The sequence below is a fragment of the Hoplias malabaricus genome, chromosome 11 (assembly GCF_029633855.1).
Source record: "Hoplias malabaricus isolate fHopMal1 chromosome 11, fHopMal1.hap1, whole genome shotgun sequence".
NCBI classification, from domain to species: Eukaryota; Metazoa; Chordata; class Actinopteri; order Characiformes; family Erythrinidae; genus Hoplias; species Hoplias malabaricus.
The window spans coordinates 4,803,688-4,820,359 of NC_089810.1; the positions used below are offsets into that span (position 1 = coordinate 4,803,688).

The 16,672-nt window shown below is 44.9% G+C and overlaps 1 protein-coding gene across 1 annotated transcript in view; it reads left to right on the top strand.

Annotated features, from left to right (window-relative positions):
• The window catches only part of necab2 (N-terminal EF-hand calcium binding protein 2), a 151,590-nt gene that overhangs the window by 118,064 nt on the left and 16,854 nt on the right, over positions 1-16,672 (top strand). The window contains exon 9 of the mRNA XM_066685346.1: positions 3,831-3,887. Within this exon, the coding sequence (XP_066541443.1) occupies positions 3,831-3,887 (57 nt within the window). The remainder of the gene's footprint in view (positions 1-3,830; positions 3,888-16,672) is intronic.

Consider the following 16,672-nt stretch of genomic DNA (forward strand, 5'->3'; position numbering starts at 1 on the left):
ATGCTGAGCGAGCTTTAGTGAGGGCATTTCTATACTCTATAAGGCTGTCCTTCCAGGCAGAATGAAACACTTCAAGCTTGGTTGATCGCCATTTCCGCTCTAGTTTTCGTAATGTTTGTTTTAAAGTACGGGTCTTATCGTTATACCATGGTGCGAGCTTTTTCTGTCTTATACTTTTATGTTTAAGTGGTGCTACCTTTTTTTAAAGTAGATCGACAGGTATTTTCTAGGTAGTCAGTTAGTACATCTAGGTCCATTGGGTCTGATGGAGTTGGAACTGGGGTCGATAGTTCTGGTAGGTTTTCTATAAATTGTAGGGCGGTAGATGGTTTTATTATACGCCTTGTAGAATAGCGAGGGTTCTTACATAGATTATGGATAAAACGTAGCTCATATGAAATTAAGTAATGATCGGAGATTGCTGAGGATTGCGGTAAGATATTAATTTTGTCAATGTTAAGACCTAGTGTCAGAACTAAGTCTAAAGTGTGGCTGCAGTAGTGTGTAGGCCCTGTTACATTTTGAGTAATACCAATAGAGTCTAAGATTGAGGTAAATGCCTTTTTTAGTGGGTCACTTTCCTTCTCGAAATGGATATTGAAATCTCCTACAATTATAACTTTATGATTGCACACCGCTAGGTTTGTAGCAAAATCGCTGAATTCTTTCAGAAATTCTAAGTAAGGCCCTGGTGGTCTGTAAATGTTGCATAATAAAAATGCGTCCTTTTTTGTGACCGGATTTGTAATAATAGTGGAGAGAACCTCAAAAGAAGAAAAGGTGTCACATTGTTTAAGACTAATTTCTAGGGTATTTTGGTAAATTACACATACTCCACCTCCTTTGCCTGATATTCTTGGGCTATGTGCATAATTATAGCCTAGGGGGGTGGCTTCATTTAGTGCTAAATATTCATTTGGTTTAACCCACGTTTCCGTGAGACAGAAAACATTGAATTTATGATCACTTATAATATCATTTACGATGAGTGCTTTTGAGTTTAGCGATCTTATGTTGAGTAACCCAAATTTTAGTTCTGAGGTGTTGCTGCTAGGTGTTGTGTATGATTTAATATTGATTAGGTTGCTGAAACAGGCTGATTTTGTTTTTCTACTTTTACATTTAGTTCGGGGGAAAGACACAGTCTCAATACAGTTGAACCTGGGTGACGCCTCAAGACAGTTCGCAGACGGTCGGTTTAGCCTGTCTGTCTGCGGCCTGGTCCTGGCTCTGGATTGTCAGCAGCTATCTACACTACTCTGCCGACTAACTAAAAGACTATGTGCTATACTGCAAGAAAGTAAGGCAGCACCCTCCCGCGTGGGGTGGATACCATCCCTACCTATAAGACCAGGCTTGCCCTCAAAACGTAACCAATTGTCTATAAAGCCCACTTGATTTTCGGAACACCACTTGGACATCCAGCAGTTTAACGCCGAAAGTCTGCTGTAAGCTTCGTCGCCACGCCGCATTGGTATGGGACCAGAGCAGATTACGGCATCGGACATCGTCTGGGCCAGTTTAATCACCTCTGTAATATTACCCTTAGTTACCTCAGACTGCCGCAGACGAATTTCATTGGCCCCTACATGAATGACTACCCTCGAATATCTCCTATTAGCTAACAGTCTAAGGTTGCCACTAATATCCGGTGCTCTGGCTCCCGATAAACAGCTAACTGTTACTGCCGGCGCCCCTAAAGGAGTATTATTTTTCAAAGTACACCAACCATAACAGTATGACCACCTCCTTGTTTCTTCACTCATTGCCCATCCTCTCAGCTCCACTGACCCTACACAAGCACTTTGTAGTTCTACAATTATCACAGCAGAGTAGTGCTGCTGCAGTTTTAGAGAACATAGCTCATCTGTCGCTGCACGGTGTGTGTCGCTCGTCCTCTAGTCCTTCATCAGTGACACAGGACGCTGTCGGCTGGATGTTTTTGGTTGGTGGACTGTTCTCAGTCCAGACTCTGAGGGGTTTAAAAACTCCAGCAGCACTGCTGTGTCTGATCCACTCTACACCAGCACAACACACACTAACACACTGTTAAAAATGAGGGTGCTACAAAGAGTACTTTTTGCAACGCCATAGAAGAACCACCTTTTCTTACATAAAGACCCATTTGCTAGTACGGACCATGCCTGTAGAGGCTGAAACAGGGAGGTGAACTCAGAAGTCTTTGGGGAGGAGTTCAGGGTGGCTTATGAATGCACACACACACACACACATCCCCCACCCCCCCATCCCTCAGCGGGAATGACAGCGAGCCGACGTAGTGAAGAAGTCGAGTCGAGATCCGTCTCCTGAACTAAATGAAGCGAGTTTGTCTGACGCGGAAATGAGGTGAATTTGCGGGGTATATATAGAGCTGAGAGGAGCAGTTGGGGTGTGGTCCATGGTGGTGTGTTGGCTGTGTTAAATTAACCCTAAGTCTGAGTGACTGTGTGAAGCTCTTGTGCCCTGCCCTGGGTGTGTTACTGCCTTTAGGCCAGTTATTACATGTAACATCTTCCAGGTGAAGTTGTTGTAACAGTACTTTAACTGTAACCCCTGCTGATTAGGAAGGAAACATCTCTGCTCAGTTCGTGTGCCTCTGAGTCGTAGCTGTTTTGATGCTCTGGCCTCTTCAGCTCAGGAGGAAAAACATTACCTGTGGGTGACTTCACGCTGCCAAATGAGATTCCCTGTTTGGAGAGAGATCACTCGGTCCAGATGCGGCTGGCTGTTCTGGCAGCGTTATGCTCCATCCAGCCAAACATAAGCTGTTTCGGGGCTTGGCTGAAGAACCCAAGGCTTATTCTTGCCCACCTCTACCACCCAGGAGTCATTCAACACAGCACTAATCACAGAGGCCCGTTCACGGACGCATCTGAACATATGGGCTGTGAACTGATCGGTTGTAAGCGAGCCATAATGAAGTTGTAATTAATAATGCTCTACTCTCTGTCACTAGTTATACACCTCTAACTCCTTCCTGAGCTCTGACCTGAGTGGAGATGCTCCAGCTGTGTTTTCTTAGCACCTGAGAATATTAAATATGAATCCAGGAGGATGTAGTTGGTCAGATGCCTGTGTACAACTTATCAAACGGCTTTCAGTGTCGTAGAGCGTAGCAGAGAAACTCTCCTCTTTCATTTCCTCTTTGACTTTTATGATGTAGTTTCCCAGAGGCAAACTTTCCATTAGATTCGCTACAGCGCCGCCCGAATACGCATGAGTAACATCATTAAAACACGCTCCTCATGGGAGCAAGCAAGTAATTGGTGTTTTGCTTCCAGAGTTTATCAATGCTACTGACAATTCAAGCTCAAGAGTTGTGTGTTTGAGTGAAACAGAAGACACTTTAATGTTTAGTTTCCACAAAACAACTGCAGCATCACGGCAAACTTAAAATAGTCCGTCAGCCAAAAATATCCAGCCAGGAGCGTCCTGTGGGCAGACTGACGGAGCAGGAACACATGACTCTGATTTATCTCTGAATTCATAACACAGTCTTACTTTTTTTTTTTATCTATGAAACAATATATTATGGGTTAATATAATTTTCCCCGCCCACTGGTGCATGGTGATGTAATCAAATAATCAGAGGTTCGTTTCGATGAGAGGAAAAATAAGGAGAAACGTAGTATGTTAATGTTAACGCATGTACATGTTATGATATGGTTTAACTTTGACTTGACTTAGAAACTGATTGAAAAGTTATGATTTGATGTTGACTCCAAACCATCACGTGCATGCTCCCTGGGGTCTTAGCGAGGGTGAGACTGGGGTTCCCAGAATGCTGGAATTGGCTGAGGCTGAAATGACGTTTTGATTTTTTGTTACAGACAGTCTGGTTTGACCTGCATCAGCGGCTAACTGACACTGACGGTACACCTAGCGCAGTAAGTACTGGAGCAAATCCCATGCATGAAGAGCATGCCAAGAGCATGGATTCTGTGTTTTCATCAATAGAGCTCAGCTCAATAAAGTTAGGCTTCCTTTATCAGTTCCTACTGAACCCTGAAACTGGTAGCGGCCGTGGCGCAGGAAATTTGTCTTGTCCGTTGCATGTAGCTCGATTCATTTCTGGGCAACTGTTGTATGTTGGTGTTGCACTGGAAAAGGCAATTCATTGAATGTTGTGTAGTGTATTTAATACAAATGCCTATATCATTTCCATATTCACATATTATCACGTCATGTACAGTCCTTCTTAATTAGCTTTCTGAATCCACAGGGTTTATTTTTTTATTCCAAACAGTTCCAAACAGCAAGTTGGGAAAGGGTTTAGCCTGTAACTGGATCAGACGGGAGGAGCCAGGATACAGATATGAATTCAGTTTGTTTCATACAAATGTGAACATGAGTTTGACAAAAACAAACACAGGTACACACTGACAGTTTAATTGTCCAGGAGGATGTGCAGAGGTTATGCAAATACAACACAATTTGATAAAGAGATTGAACATCTGCAGACATCTTCGAGAGGCCTGGGAACCAAAATGTACTCTGTTCATCATTAAATGTCAAGGTAAAGTTTGCATTCCCGTTTTGGACTTCCTCTTAAAAACTGCACAGAAACTAAAGAGCATCTGTCATTTTATTCACGTCACGTATCAAAAAATGAAAGCGACAACAATGGAGATACAAGACTTTGTTCTGGCAGCAACATTATGTGTATGACAATATGATAATATGAGCGTACACATGTAATTTTGGCAGTAATTAAGTTGACGTATTTTCGTCATGTGAAAGGACACATTTGAGATTTATTTATTCATTCGTTCATGTCTGGAACAGCTTATGCAGTACATAATGCAGCTTACGCATGTACAGAAATAACCACTTCATCAACCTTCGTGTGTGGTTTGGGTCAGCAGCAGGAGTCTCTGCTCTTTATGGAGGACATGGGTAGGAATTTGGGTTTTTTATATACACTGTTGTTCAGGAAAGCACAGACAAGCAGAACACAAAAAAATCACCACAATGCTTTCCACTGCACGGAACCTACTCGGCTCTTTTGCTTTTCCACTGGCCAAATCTGGTCCTTGGAACTGGGTACGTTTTTTTAGTCCCCGCTTGTACCTGGTACGAATCGAGCCGAGTAGATACTAAATGTGACACGTAAACCCTGCAGAGCACCGATTGGCCGGAGACCTCTCAATCATCAGGAAATGACCTCCAGCACAAATTTGGAATCTTAAAATCTCAAGATTCACATTTGTTTTTATCTGACTCACAACAGTAGCTCGTAACATCTCCCCCCGATGGTGATCTGAAGAGGTTCAAACGCTCCTTGGGTCGGTGGCCATCAACAATCTCCAGCAAAAGTAGAGCGTGCAACAAGGAAAACTGATCAGTGAGAACTGGGGCACGGAGCTGTGTTTATTCCAAAGAACAAAAACAACGTGAAAACACGACAAGTTAACAGAGCCTAACTTTACTGCAGCCATTGTTGTGGTTTTTCGAAGCCTGCAGTTCCCGTTAGAGACAGGGTTTTGCGACATGGCTGGCTCCATTTCATGGTAGGGCTGTGCTAGTGGAAAAGCAACTAGCTAAAGCCGAGCCAAGCGAAGTTGAGTCAATGTCATGCAGTGGAAAAGCACCATGAGGGGCAGAGGTGAGAGCGGGCATCCAGGCGCCAATCATCACTGAGCAGCAGTGAAAGCAGGCTGCCCTCCAGTTTTCAAGGATAACAGGTAGCAGTAGTGACAGGAGGTGAGCAGGGCTGAGGTACAGTGGTGAAATAAAAATGGGCTGTGATTGGAGCAGCTCAGAAGAGACAGTGGGACAGTTCTAAAATCACAGGGCGGAGTCAGAGTCTTCTGACACAGGGAACTGACAAGCTCGGGATCCCCAAAATGTGCGCATGGATTGAAAGTGATCATAATATGTCCCCTTTAGTGCAGAATTTCTCTTTCAGTGAACCATGTCATCTCAGATGAGTTTATCCATGAGACAAGCAATTAACTGCAATTCCAATGGGATAGAACTGCTTGAATTACCTCTCAGTTACAGATGAACATCCTGAGTCTTCTAGGTCCAGCGCTTTCACATTTGCAGTGGATTTCCACAGTTGCTGAGTGAAGAAGGAGGAGCAGCAGCTGGGCAGATGATGTGTTGAGGCAGAGGCAGCGTGAGAGATATGGCGTGTCACACCAGGACAGTGTGCTCTTTTTGATGAAAAATACATGTGGCCTGGTATCTTCAGTAGAGCAGTGCTCCAACTCTGCCTCCACTCTCTCGCTGAGGTCAGCCCACAGCCTGCTTATCTGCACCCTGCCTTAGATTTACACACAGATTCAAGATGCACAGCAAATTTAATCATTCCTCCTTTTCCTCATTAATCCTTGTTAGCTTTAAAATGGCCGCGGAGAAAATAGGATTAGAAGATCCTCGGCATGACATCTCTAGCCCTGTGATTGACAAGCGACAGTGTGTGTGAGTGACAGTCGTCCTTCATGTAGCGCCAGATTTCCTGAGGACCCAAGGGCTGGTCTGGAGTTCTGGAAAATGTGTTGCTTTTTGCAGTAGGAACAGGTTTAAGTATCAGGAAGAGTGTCAGAACTCTAAAAACACTGCTGTGCCTGTTATCATACTTACACTCGGTTCAGGTTCTCCTCGGAAGGTGGACATCACATGGTCAACTACCGCAGGGGTAAATACATTCGGTGATGGTCAGAGACAAATATGGCCACATTTTTCTAGTAGTGTGAACTCCAAATTGTATTAATGCCTCTTTGATAGCAATAAGCACCGCCCACATCAACCACATCACTGCCCCAGCCAATTCGTCTTGGGAATGACATACACAAGTCCTGCACAGTGGTCAGAGGGATTTGAAGCCATTCTTCTTGCAGGATAGTGGCCAGGTCTCTACGTGATGCTGGTGGAGGAAAACGTTTCCTGACTCGCTCCTCCAAAACACCCCAAAGTGGCTCAATAATATTTAGATCTGGTGACTGTGCAGGCCATGGGAGATGTTCAACTTCACTTTCATGTTCATCAAACCAGTCTTTCACCAGTCTCGCTGTGTGTATTGGTGCGTTGTCGTCCTGATACACGGCACCGCCTTCAGGACACAGTGTTTGAACCGTTGGATGCACATGATCCTCCAGAATGGTTCGGTAGTCCTTGGCAGTGACGCGCCCATCCAGCACAAGTATTGGGCCAAGGGAATGCCATGATATGGCAGCCCAAACCATCACTGATCCACCCCCATGCTTCACTCTGGGTATGCAGCAGTCTGGTGGTACGCTTCTCTGGGGCTTCTCCACACCGTAACTCTCCCGGACGTGGGGAAAACAGTAAAGGTGGACTCATCAGAGAACAGTACATGTTTCACATTGTCCACAGCCCAAGATTTGCGCTCCTCGCACCATTGAAACTGACGTTTGGCATTGGCGTGAGTGACCAAAGGTTTGGCTACAGCAGCCCGGCCGTGTGTAATGACCCTGTGGAGGGTCAGGTGCAGTATTTCCAGCGATAGAAAGGGAACAGAAACTATTATACTAACCAGGAGCAATGTTAAAACGCACAGTGTTAGTTCCAGAAGCAACCACCGTGGGTTTCCCTGAAGAAAAAACAATAGACACCTCTTCTTATTCTGATGCAGAACATAGGAGTAAAGGCGTGTTTCCCAAAAAAGGTGGACATATCAGTGTAATATCAGAATTAATACCTAGTCTCAGTTGTCTGTTATCCCTCCCCCTCCCTTTAGTGTTGCTGCGATCTCTATCGATGTCTCTGTTTTTCATATAACAATCTAAAATTATATTTCATTTCAACCTTTATATATTTAAAACCCAGTCTTTTTGGGGGGTTTATCACCCACTGGAGCCCTGACTCCTAGAATTAATGTGAGCCATGCCCCTCCTCCACAGAAATGATGTGAGAGATCAAAGGCAGTCACAGGAGACACATTTAAATTGCCAGGAGTGAACGACTATGCGTTTTGGTAGCTATTTGTTATCAGATCATCTGATTTCTTATTAATGCCAGGTATGAACTAAGCCCTAGGTTCAATTTCCTGCCTGAACCACCACATCACACTTCACCAGAAAGAGTCTTTGAACAAGATTCTGGCGCTATATTATCCACCCTGTCACAGGACTAAAATGGCTCTGCCAAATGCCTTAACTGTAAAGTGAAAACCAGGAAATGGGGCTTATTTGACGTCTGAATTCCCCAGTTACAAGCATGATCTGAAACAATTAGTGACAATATTTACAAATATATGCTAGGTATGGCCCTAGCCCCTGGAGGCCAGACGGAGGCTTCCAATCAGGAGGCTGAGCACCCCCCCCCCCCATTCCTGCTCTGCACCGCACCGAGGGGCCACGGGGAGGAGCCAAGCCCCAAGCCACACAGACTGAGGCAGCACTCCAGTTACATATCTCTCTTCTCTCTATTCAGCCCTGAGTTACCTGTCGGAGCGCTTTCAGTGAGAAACACCTGCCGGGGACGTTTTGGCAGGTATAAAGCCGGAGAGAGTTGACAGAGACAGAGAGAGGGAGAGGGAGAAAGGAGCAGACACAAGGCAGCAGGTGTCTGCCTGCAGTCTTCTGTTTAGACACTGAAAAGCCTCCATTTTGTTTGTGTTTTGTTAATCCAGAACGCCTGCTTGTGGATGGGCTCATGTCACCGAGCGTCCTGCTTCAGGGGATGGCAAGTGACTGCCAGACTAAAGTGAACAAATATGTTTTAATCAGCTATTCATTTTGCATTCCTAAATGTCTGTAAGTTTAGCTGTGAGTGATCCTAGGGGGTTGCAGAAAGTCCTTTTTTACTGTTTAAAAACATGTATTTGATAAGTGTTATTTTATTAGAACCTGATGTTAGAGAGACTAATGTACTGTTACAGTACAATGGAACTCCTACTGATCAGAAATGTAGGACAGAGATAGGCCATTTACTTAATGCACGAGCATGACTCTGCAGTGCCATTGTTACGTGTCGTAATTGGCCAGTTCTAATGGTGTTCCTCTGATGGTGCCTTTTCACTGATAAATGCATAAAAATGTCTAGCTGCATTTACACTGTAAACCTGCGGCTATGACTAATAACTATTACTTTATATCATAAATTACTTTATTACTGTATTAAGTTCAGATTTGGACACTATTTCGTCTTGTTCTCCCTGTGTCTGCGTGGGTTTCCTCCGGGTGACTTTCTGTGAGGAGTGTGGTGTGTTCTCCTTGTGTCTGCGTGGGTTTCCTCCGGGTGACTGTCTGTGAGGAGTGTGGTGTGTTCTCCCTGTGTCTGGGTGGGTTTCCTCCGGGTGACTGTCTGTGAGGAGTGTGGTGTGTTCTCCCTGTGTCTGCGTGGGTTTCCTCCGGGTGACTGTCTGTGAGGAGTGTGGTGTGTTCTCCCTGTGTCTGCGTGGGTTTCCTCCGGGTGACTGTCTGTGAGGAGTGTGGTGTGTTCTCCCTGTGTCTGCCTGGGTTTCCACCGGGTGACTGTCTGTGAGGAGTGTGGTGTGTTCTCCCTGTGTCTGAGTGGGTTTCCTCCGGGTGACTGTCTGTGAGGAGTGTGGTGTGTTCTCCCTGTGTCTGCGTGGGTTTCCTCCGGGTGACTGTCTGTGAGGAGTGTGGTGTGTTCTCACTGTGTCTGCGTGGGTTTCCTCCGGGTGACTGTCTGTGAGGAGTGTGGTGTGTTCTCCCTGTGTCTGCGTGGGTTTCCTCCGGGTGACTGTCTGTGAGGAGTGTGGTGTGTTCTCTCTGTGTCTGCGTGGGTTTCCTCCGGGTGACTGTCTGTGAGGAGTGTGGTGTGTTCTCCCTGTGTCTGCGTGGGTTTCCTCCGGGTGACTGTCTGTGAGGAGTGTGGTGTGTTCTCCCTGTGTCTGCGTGGGTTTCCTCCGGGTGACTGTCTGTGAGGAGTGTGGTGTGTTCTCACTGTGTCTGCGTGGGTTTCCTCTGGGTGACTGTCTGTGAGGAGTGTGGTGTGTTCTCCCTGTGTCTGCGTGGTGTGTTCTCAACTCTCTTTAGGTTGAATGATGTTTTTGTTGTATTCCAGAGGAGATGAATGTTAAGGTGGTGCTAAATGTCAACAGTGCATTAGATTCACTGCATTTGTAACTCTGTAATGATAAACATTATTTTTTGCTCTAATCCAGTTTATAGCTCATTGCTAGTTTCTCATTTTATGAATGTATCAGTCTCTACTGCAAAGTGCTCCTGTATGGTAGATATACCTGATTGCATGTAAGCGAAATATAAGGGTGTTCAGACAGTCACGGTGCACTTTCTGAAATCTCAAAAACCCTGAATCATCTGCTCACACTGTTCAAAAGTAACCTGTCTGAACGGCACGACACAATATGGTGTTCACAGTGTGGAATGCAGAGCCATATGGGAATTTTTGTCGATTAGCAAGCCCTCCAGTCAGGACATTATTGCACCCTGGGTGTCAGAAATACTGAGCAAGCACATATCTCTGTTCAGTTCACCACACTTTACAGTGAAATACTCCCACTGACTTCAGGAGAAACGCTGAATAGTGTCGCCGTCCAAAGGAAAACATGCATCTCACGGGAAGGAAAAAACCTTCTTAACTTTCAGTGGAAGTCCATTTTTGCAGCATTTCTATTGTTACATCCTTCGTGAAATTTCAAATGAACAAAATGGACTTGAAATGGAACATGAAGATATCATCACTATCAAAACATCTGAGATTTTGTCATTTTTTTGTCTACTACATCATTTGAACACAGCAGCTGTCTTTTAAATTGTATTAAAAAAAAGTTCACGCTGAATGGACCAATAGAAATGCTCCAAAATTACTTGGAATAAAATCTTTTTTACATTGACTTCCATTGAAAATTAAGTTTTTTTCCTTCTTCTGTAAAGTTGCTAATTTGGAGATGCGTGTTTTTAATTGGACAGCGACGATTTGCAAATACACACAATTTGTACTTGGATATACACAGTCTGAGTCCTGCTTTGCGTGTGTGTTGTTTTGTATTTTATTGCACACAACCAACTGTGTGTGAGATGGTGAGGTCAGTCGTCGGCTTGTAACGGCAGTTAATCACAAACCACGGTGGATGAAACCTCTGAGCTGATCTGAATATTACAACAGGAGGTTAGCATTTACACAGAACAATAAGCCACCACTCAAGTCTCTCTTCTAAAGCGAGTCAAACTGACTCCGGGTCATTAAAACCTCTCTCCAGCTCCCCGCGGCTGGCCGTATGGTCCGATTGTGCTCACAGTGGATGTTAATTACGAACCTTGGGCACACTGGGTTGTCATGGCACTTGATTGTCACTGCTATCGCTGGCTTATTTGAATATATTTGCATGCATATATTAGCATATTGTTATCTGTTTACTCGATCGTAAAAGAGAGATTTCAGGCCCAGTTTCAGACGAGTGGCAGTGAGCTGCTCGCCGCTACAGACTTTTTGCTTTTCTGTTTCAGCGTTTGCTTCAGCACTTGAAGACTCTTTTAATGTTCCTCAGCGCTGGAGCTGAAAAATGAAATTAGGAGCCGTCTGAGCACAGTCTAGAGAAGGTTTTTCAACAAATACCTCTTTTTACATATAAATGCATCTCAATAAATTAGAATATCATCAAAAAGTTAATTTATTTCAGAAATTCAATTCAAAAAGTGAAACTCATATATTGTTTATGTTCATTACAAACAGAGTGGTCTATTTCGAGAGTTTATTTCTTTTATGGTTGATGATTATGGCTTACAGCCAATGAAAACCCAAAAGTTATCTCAGAAAATTTGAATTTTATTAATTCATTCATTCATTGTCTGTAACCCTTATCCAGTTCAGGGTCACAGTGGGTCCAGAGCCTACTCAGAATCACTGGGCGTAACACCAACGATTCACCAACCTGTGTTTTTGGACCGTAGGAGGAAACCGGAGCACCCGGAAACCCAACCTACACATACACTGGGAGAACACACCAAACTCCTCATAGAATCCTGGGATTGTTAGATTATTATACAAGAGGCACAGCAGGTTAGTGTCGCAGTAACACAGCTCCAGGGACCTGGAGGTTGTGGGTTCGAGTCCCGCTCCGGGTGACTGTCTGTGAGGAGTGTGGTGTGTTCTCTCTGTGTCTGCGTGGGTTTCCTCCGGGTGACTGTCTGTGAGGAGTGTGGTGTGTTCTCTCTGTGTCTGCGTGGGTTTCCTCCAGGTGACTGTCTGTGAGGAGTGTGGTGTGTTCTCTCTGGGTCTGCGTGGGTTTCCTCCAGGTGACTGTCTGTGAGGAGTGTGGTGTGTTCTCTCTGTGTCTGTGTGGGTTTCCTCCGGGTGACTGTCTGTGAAGAGTGTGGTGTGTTCTCTCTGGGTCTGCGTGGGTTTCCTCCGGGTGACTGTCTGTGAGGAGTGTGGTGTGTTCTCTCTGTGTCTGCGTGGGTTTCCTCCGGGTGACTGTCTGTGAGGAGTGTGGTGTGTTCTCTCTGTGTCTGCGTGGGTTTCCTCCAGGTGACTGTCTGTGAGGAGTGTGGTGTGTTCTCTCTGGGTCTGCGTGGGTTTCCTCCAGGTGACTGTCTGTGAGGAGTGTGGTGTGTTCTCTCTGTGTCTGCGTGGGTTTCCTCCGGGTGACTGTCTGTGAAGAGTGTGGTGTGTTATCCCTGTGTCTGCGTGGGTTTCCTCTGGGTGCTCTGGTTCCTCTCTCAGTCTAAAAATTACACGTTGGTATGTGGATTGGCGACTTAAAAGTGTATGAGTGAATGTGTGAGTGTGTGTTGCCCTGTGAAGGACTGGTGTCCCCTCCAGGGTGTGTTTCCGCATTGTGCCCAGTGATTCTGGGCAGCCTCTGGACCCACCGGGACCCTGAATTGGATAAGCGCTTACAGACAATAAATGAATGAATTATTATATAAGACCAATTTTAAAAATAATTTTTAATACAGAAATGTTGGCCTAATGAAAACTATGTATAGTATATGTATTCATTCTGCTCCTTTGCATCAATTCGGCATTGGTGTGGAGGTGATATGGAAGCCCAGGTTGCTTTGATAGCGGCCTTCAGCTCTTCTGCGTTGTTCGGTCTGGTTTCTCTCATCTTCCTCTTGAGGTCAGACGAGTTTGCTGGCCAATCAAGCACAGTGACACTGTGGTTATTAAACCAGGTATTGGTACATTTGGCAGTGTGGACAGGTTCCAAGTCCTGCTGGAAAAAAGAAATCCACATCTCTATAAACCTTGTCAGCAGATGGAAGCATTAAATGCTCTAAAATTTCCTGCGCTGACTTTGGACTTGATGTAACATAGTGGACCAACACCAGCCATGACATGGCTCCCCAAACCATCACTGATTGTGGAAACTTCACGCTAGACTCAAGCAGCTTGTATTATGTGCCTCTCCACTCTTCCTCCAGACTCTGGGACCTGGATCTTCCTCTACCCACTCAGAGAGCAAGGTCAGTTGTGCCGTCTAGGACTCCTGGTCTCAGGCAGCTGAGGCATTACCTGGACTCAAATTTGTAACCTCCTGGTGATGAGACCAACGCCAGGAACTCTGCGCAACTGCTGAAAACCCTGAAAGTTCAACTTTTAACACAACAACCCGTAACAAACGGCGCTCTCAGACTCCAGTGATACTGCTGCTCTTAATTGGACGGCCTGTCAGCGCCAGCCGAGCTCGTGTGATAAGGACGCTGTCCGGCCTTATCTTATGTCGGAGATCCTCTGGGGAGCGAAGGCTTGTGAGTAATCGCTCCATCACCCTTGCGCCACATTGCCGTTGCACATAACTGTAGCCTCAGCAGCTTTTCTTAAGGCCTCACCATGCAGTATTTAAAGTTTTAACCCACTTTAATAGGCTCTCTGACCCCACACTGTCCAGCATGCGGGCATCATACATCAGCAGCCTTGTCAATACAGCAGGAGTAACAAAACAGAGAGGCAGCAAACTGTGGGGAGGAGTAGAAGGAGAGAGCTAGGAGCAGATAGAGAGAGAGAGTGCCATACGAGAAGCAGAAAGATGGAAATAGAAAGCCCTGGAGGGAGATATATAACAGCTTATCTGAAAGCCATCCTCGCTCATTTGGGGGCCATTATCGTGGTGAAGGCTCCAGAAAGAGAGCACACCCTGTATCTCACACATTGGCACATCCTCCTCCTCCTCTCCCACTGAGTAGGGAGTGAAATCTGCACGTGTCATTGTTAGGTGTTCTCTGGATTGTACATTCCTTGTGTGTGTGTGTGTTTCTACCTGGCTCATCCTTATGAATTACTTAGAAGAACCCTGCACACACATCCTTTGGGTTCCATTATGAACTTCACTCATCAACAGTACCTTCACTGCCCACTGGAGGTCCAGAAGCTTGGAAGCACTGTTTTCAGGGATGGACAGCCAAGTTTGTTAACGGTACGTTTATAAAATAACTACTGCTCCACAGCTTCATAAATTGTAAAGAAATTGTGAAACTTTGACCAGATGCAACTTTGATGAATAAGGGCCACTCTGTCTAAGAACTTAAATGATGGGATTGAGGATGCTCTCGTAAGAGAAAGCTACAGATATCTCCCTGTGATTGGACTGATTGTTTATGCTTACCTTATAAGTGTCACACACGCAGAGCTCAAGGCTGTCTGGAGTTATCACCAGTCTTTTAGTCGGAAATAAAGCCCCTCACTGTTCAAACAAAACCCAGAAGACAAATAAAAGGCAAATGGAAAGATACAGCAGTCGCTCCAAATTGAGCATTTTGGGAATAAGCTCACGGTCAAATATCAACAGGAAAAACATCAGAAAGTCCTTTTGTCTTTCTGTATACGGAACTGAACTTCTGTCGGCAGCAGTGGAAGAAGTGCCCTGGTTCTGATTATGGTTGGGGTGGATGGGTAATGTAGTGTTTCTGATTGCTTTTTGAGGTGTGTTGAGTTTGCGTAGCGCTCCTGATTAAGTTTGGAGTTTATTACCCAGCTTCGACTCACTTATTGCCCAGGCCTTTGGGGAAAGTGAAAACTGGCCGCTGTAATTGTGCTGTCAAACAGAAGTTCAGAGCGCTTTCAATTAGTTTTTTATCGCCTCTGCCATCTGGGGGGGAAAGAACAGAAAGGCAGCTAAATGCAGCATACGCTAGCCCATTATTTCTGTGCAGGCTGTGTTTCTGTGCTGGTGCTTCAAGATTTACTTCTGGAATTTACACTGTGGACTAGGGAATGCTTGCTGAATGGTTTGAGGTTGTGCTTTCTGGATAATTTTTTGAGACGTATTTTAAAATAGAAATCAGTATTTGTTGGTTTAGATTCATGTCTTAGATAAGTCTGATGTTCTCTGTGGTGTACCTCAAGGCTCTTCAGGGTTTCCCGCAGTGTTTTACGTTTAGGGCGGCCACCTTGACAACGTCGTGTGCCCCACTCCCCCACCCCCACAATTCATGTCACACGTGTGAATCTGTGACTTGTTTAATGCGTTATTCCTCGGTTTTCACTCATAAACACGGGTTCTGAAGTATGATCCAGTGTTTAAGGCCAGCTGTGTGTTGTAACAATGCTTGTAAACAATGTTTTGAATCATTTATTTGATTTTGCACTCGATTCGTGAACCGATTCACTCAATGAATCGAGACTACACTCAACCCATTGTGTAAGTTCCTCAAAGCGTCCAAACACCACACACAGCACATCGAAATATCAGTGGATCTTTATAACACCGAACGATGGTTCGTTTCTTGAGCAACAAGGTTGTTGCCCTGTTGTCCACCACCCCCCGATCATAAACAATCACAACCCCCCCTCTCCACCGCTCAACAAAAGTACGACGTTGTCTAACCGATTTTCTGCAGGAAACACTGCTCTATACGTGGCCTACTTTTTTTTCCCCTTTGTGTTTGTTACAAAAGGGCCAGATTATTAAGAAAAAGGAATGGATTTTCATAATGCAAATGATACACTGTGTTACATTTATGTAGCACCAAATTGTGTCACTTGCTAAATATTATAGCATTATTTTAGTGATGTATTGAAATTAATTTTCTGCTTGTGGTGTTTTGTTGCATTCTCAATATTGAGTAGGATTTTTGTTTATACACAAGTTTTTACAGTGTCACCAGCATCGGGAGGGTGTAGGGTGAACACATGCATCTTCCAAGACATGTGAGGCATCCCACTGCTTCTTTTCTAAATTCAGCTTAAAACACCAGAGGAGAATGCCAACTGTCCAGAACCATCACATCAGCATACTAGCACTGTGAGGGAGAAATGTGAGAAGCGTGACCTTCCTGGCCACACATACTGCTTGGTCTCCAGCATCACTGTGGCTGAATTCAGTGGCAGAGATAAACAGATGGAGTCAGGACAGAGTCATGGTTTATACACTGTGAACAGCAGGTTCAGATCAGAGTGAGAGATGTGATACACATGTGTAAATGCTGCAGAGTTCTGAGGTGTCCTGCTGAGCTTGTGAACAGCGAAGAAAGTATCTGTCCTGTGTTACAGTAAACACACCCCCAGAAACACACACAAACAGCATATTTCTGTCTTATTTCTGTTGTGTATTTATTTAACATGTTGTAAATGTCCTAGTCTGACTCCACTGTGCATTTATTTGAGGCTCTGAGATCTTTCTGGGGTTTCTTTTCCTCAGCACACCCACAGACTACGTTACGATTCATGCTGAGGATTCAACTCTTCTTTGGTTCCAGCTAGGAATAGGACGTTCTGGTTAGAGAGCTAATTTATAATGGTGGAAATGCACAGAACAGTTCCAGATTAGGTT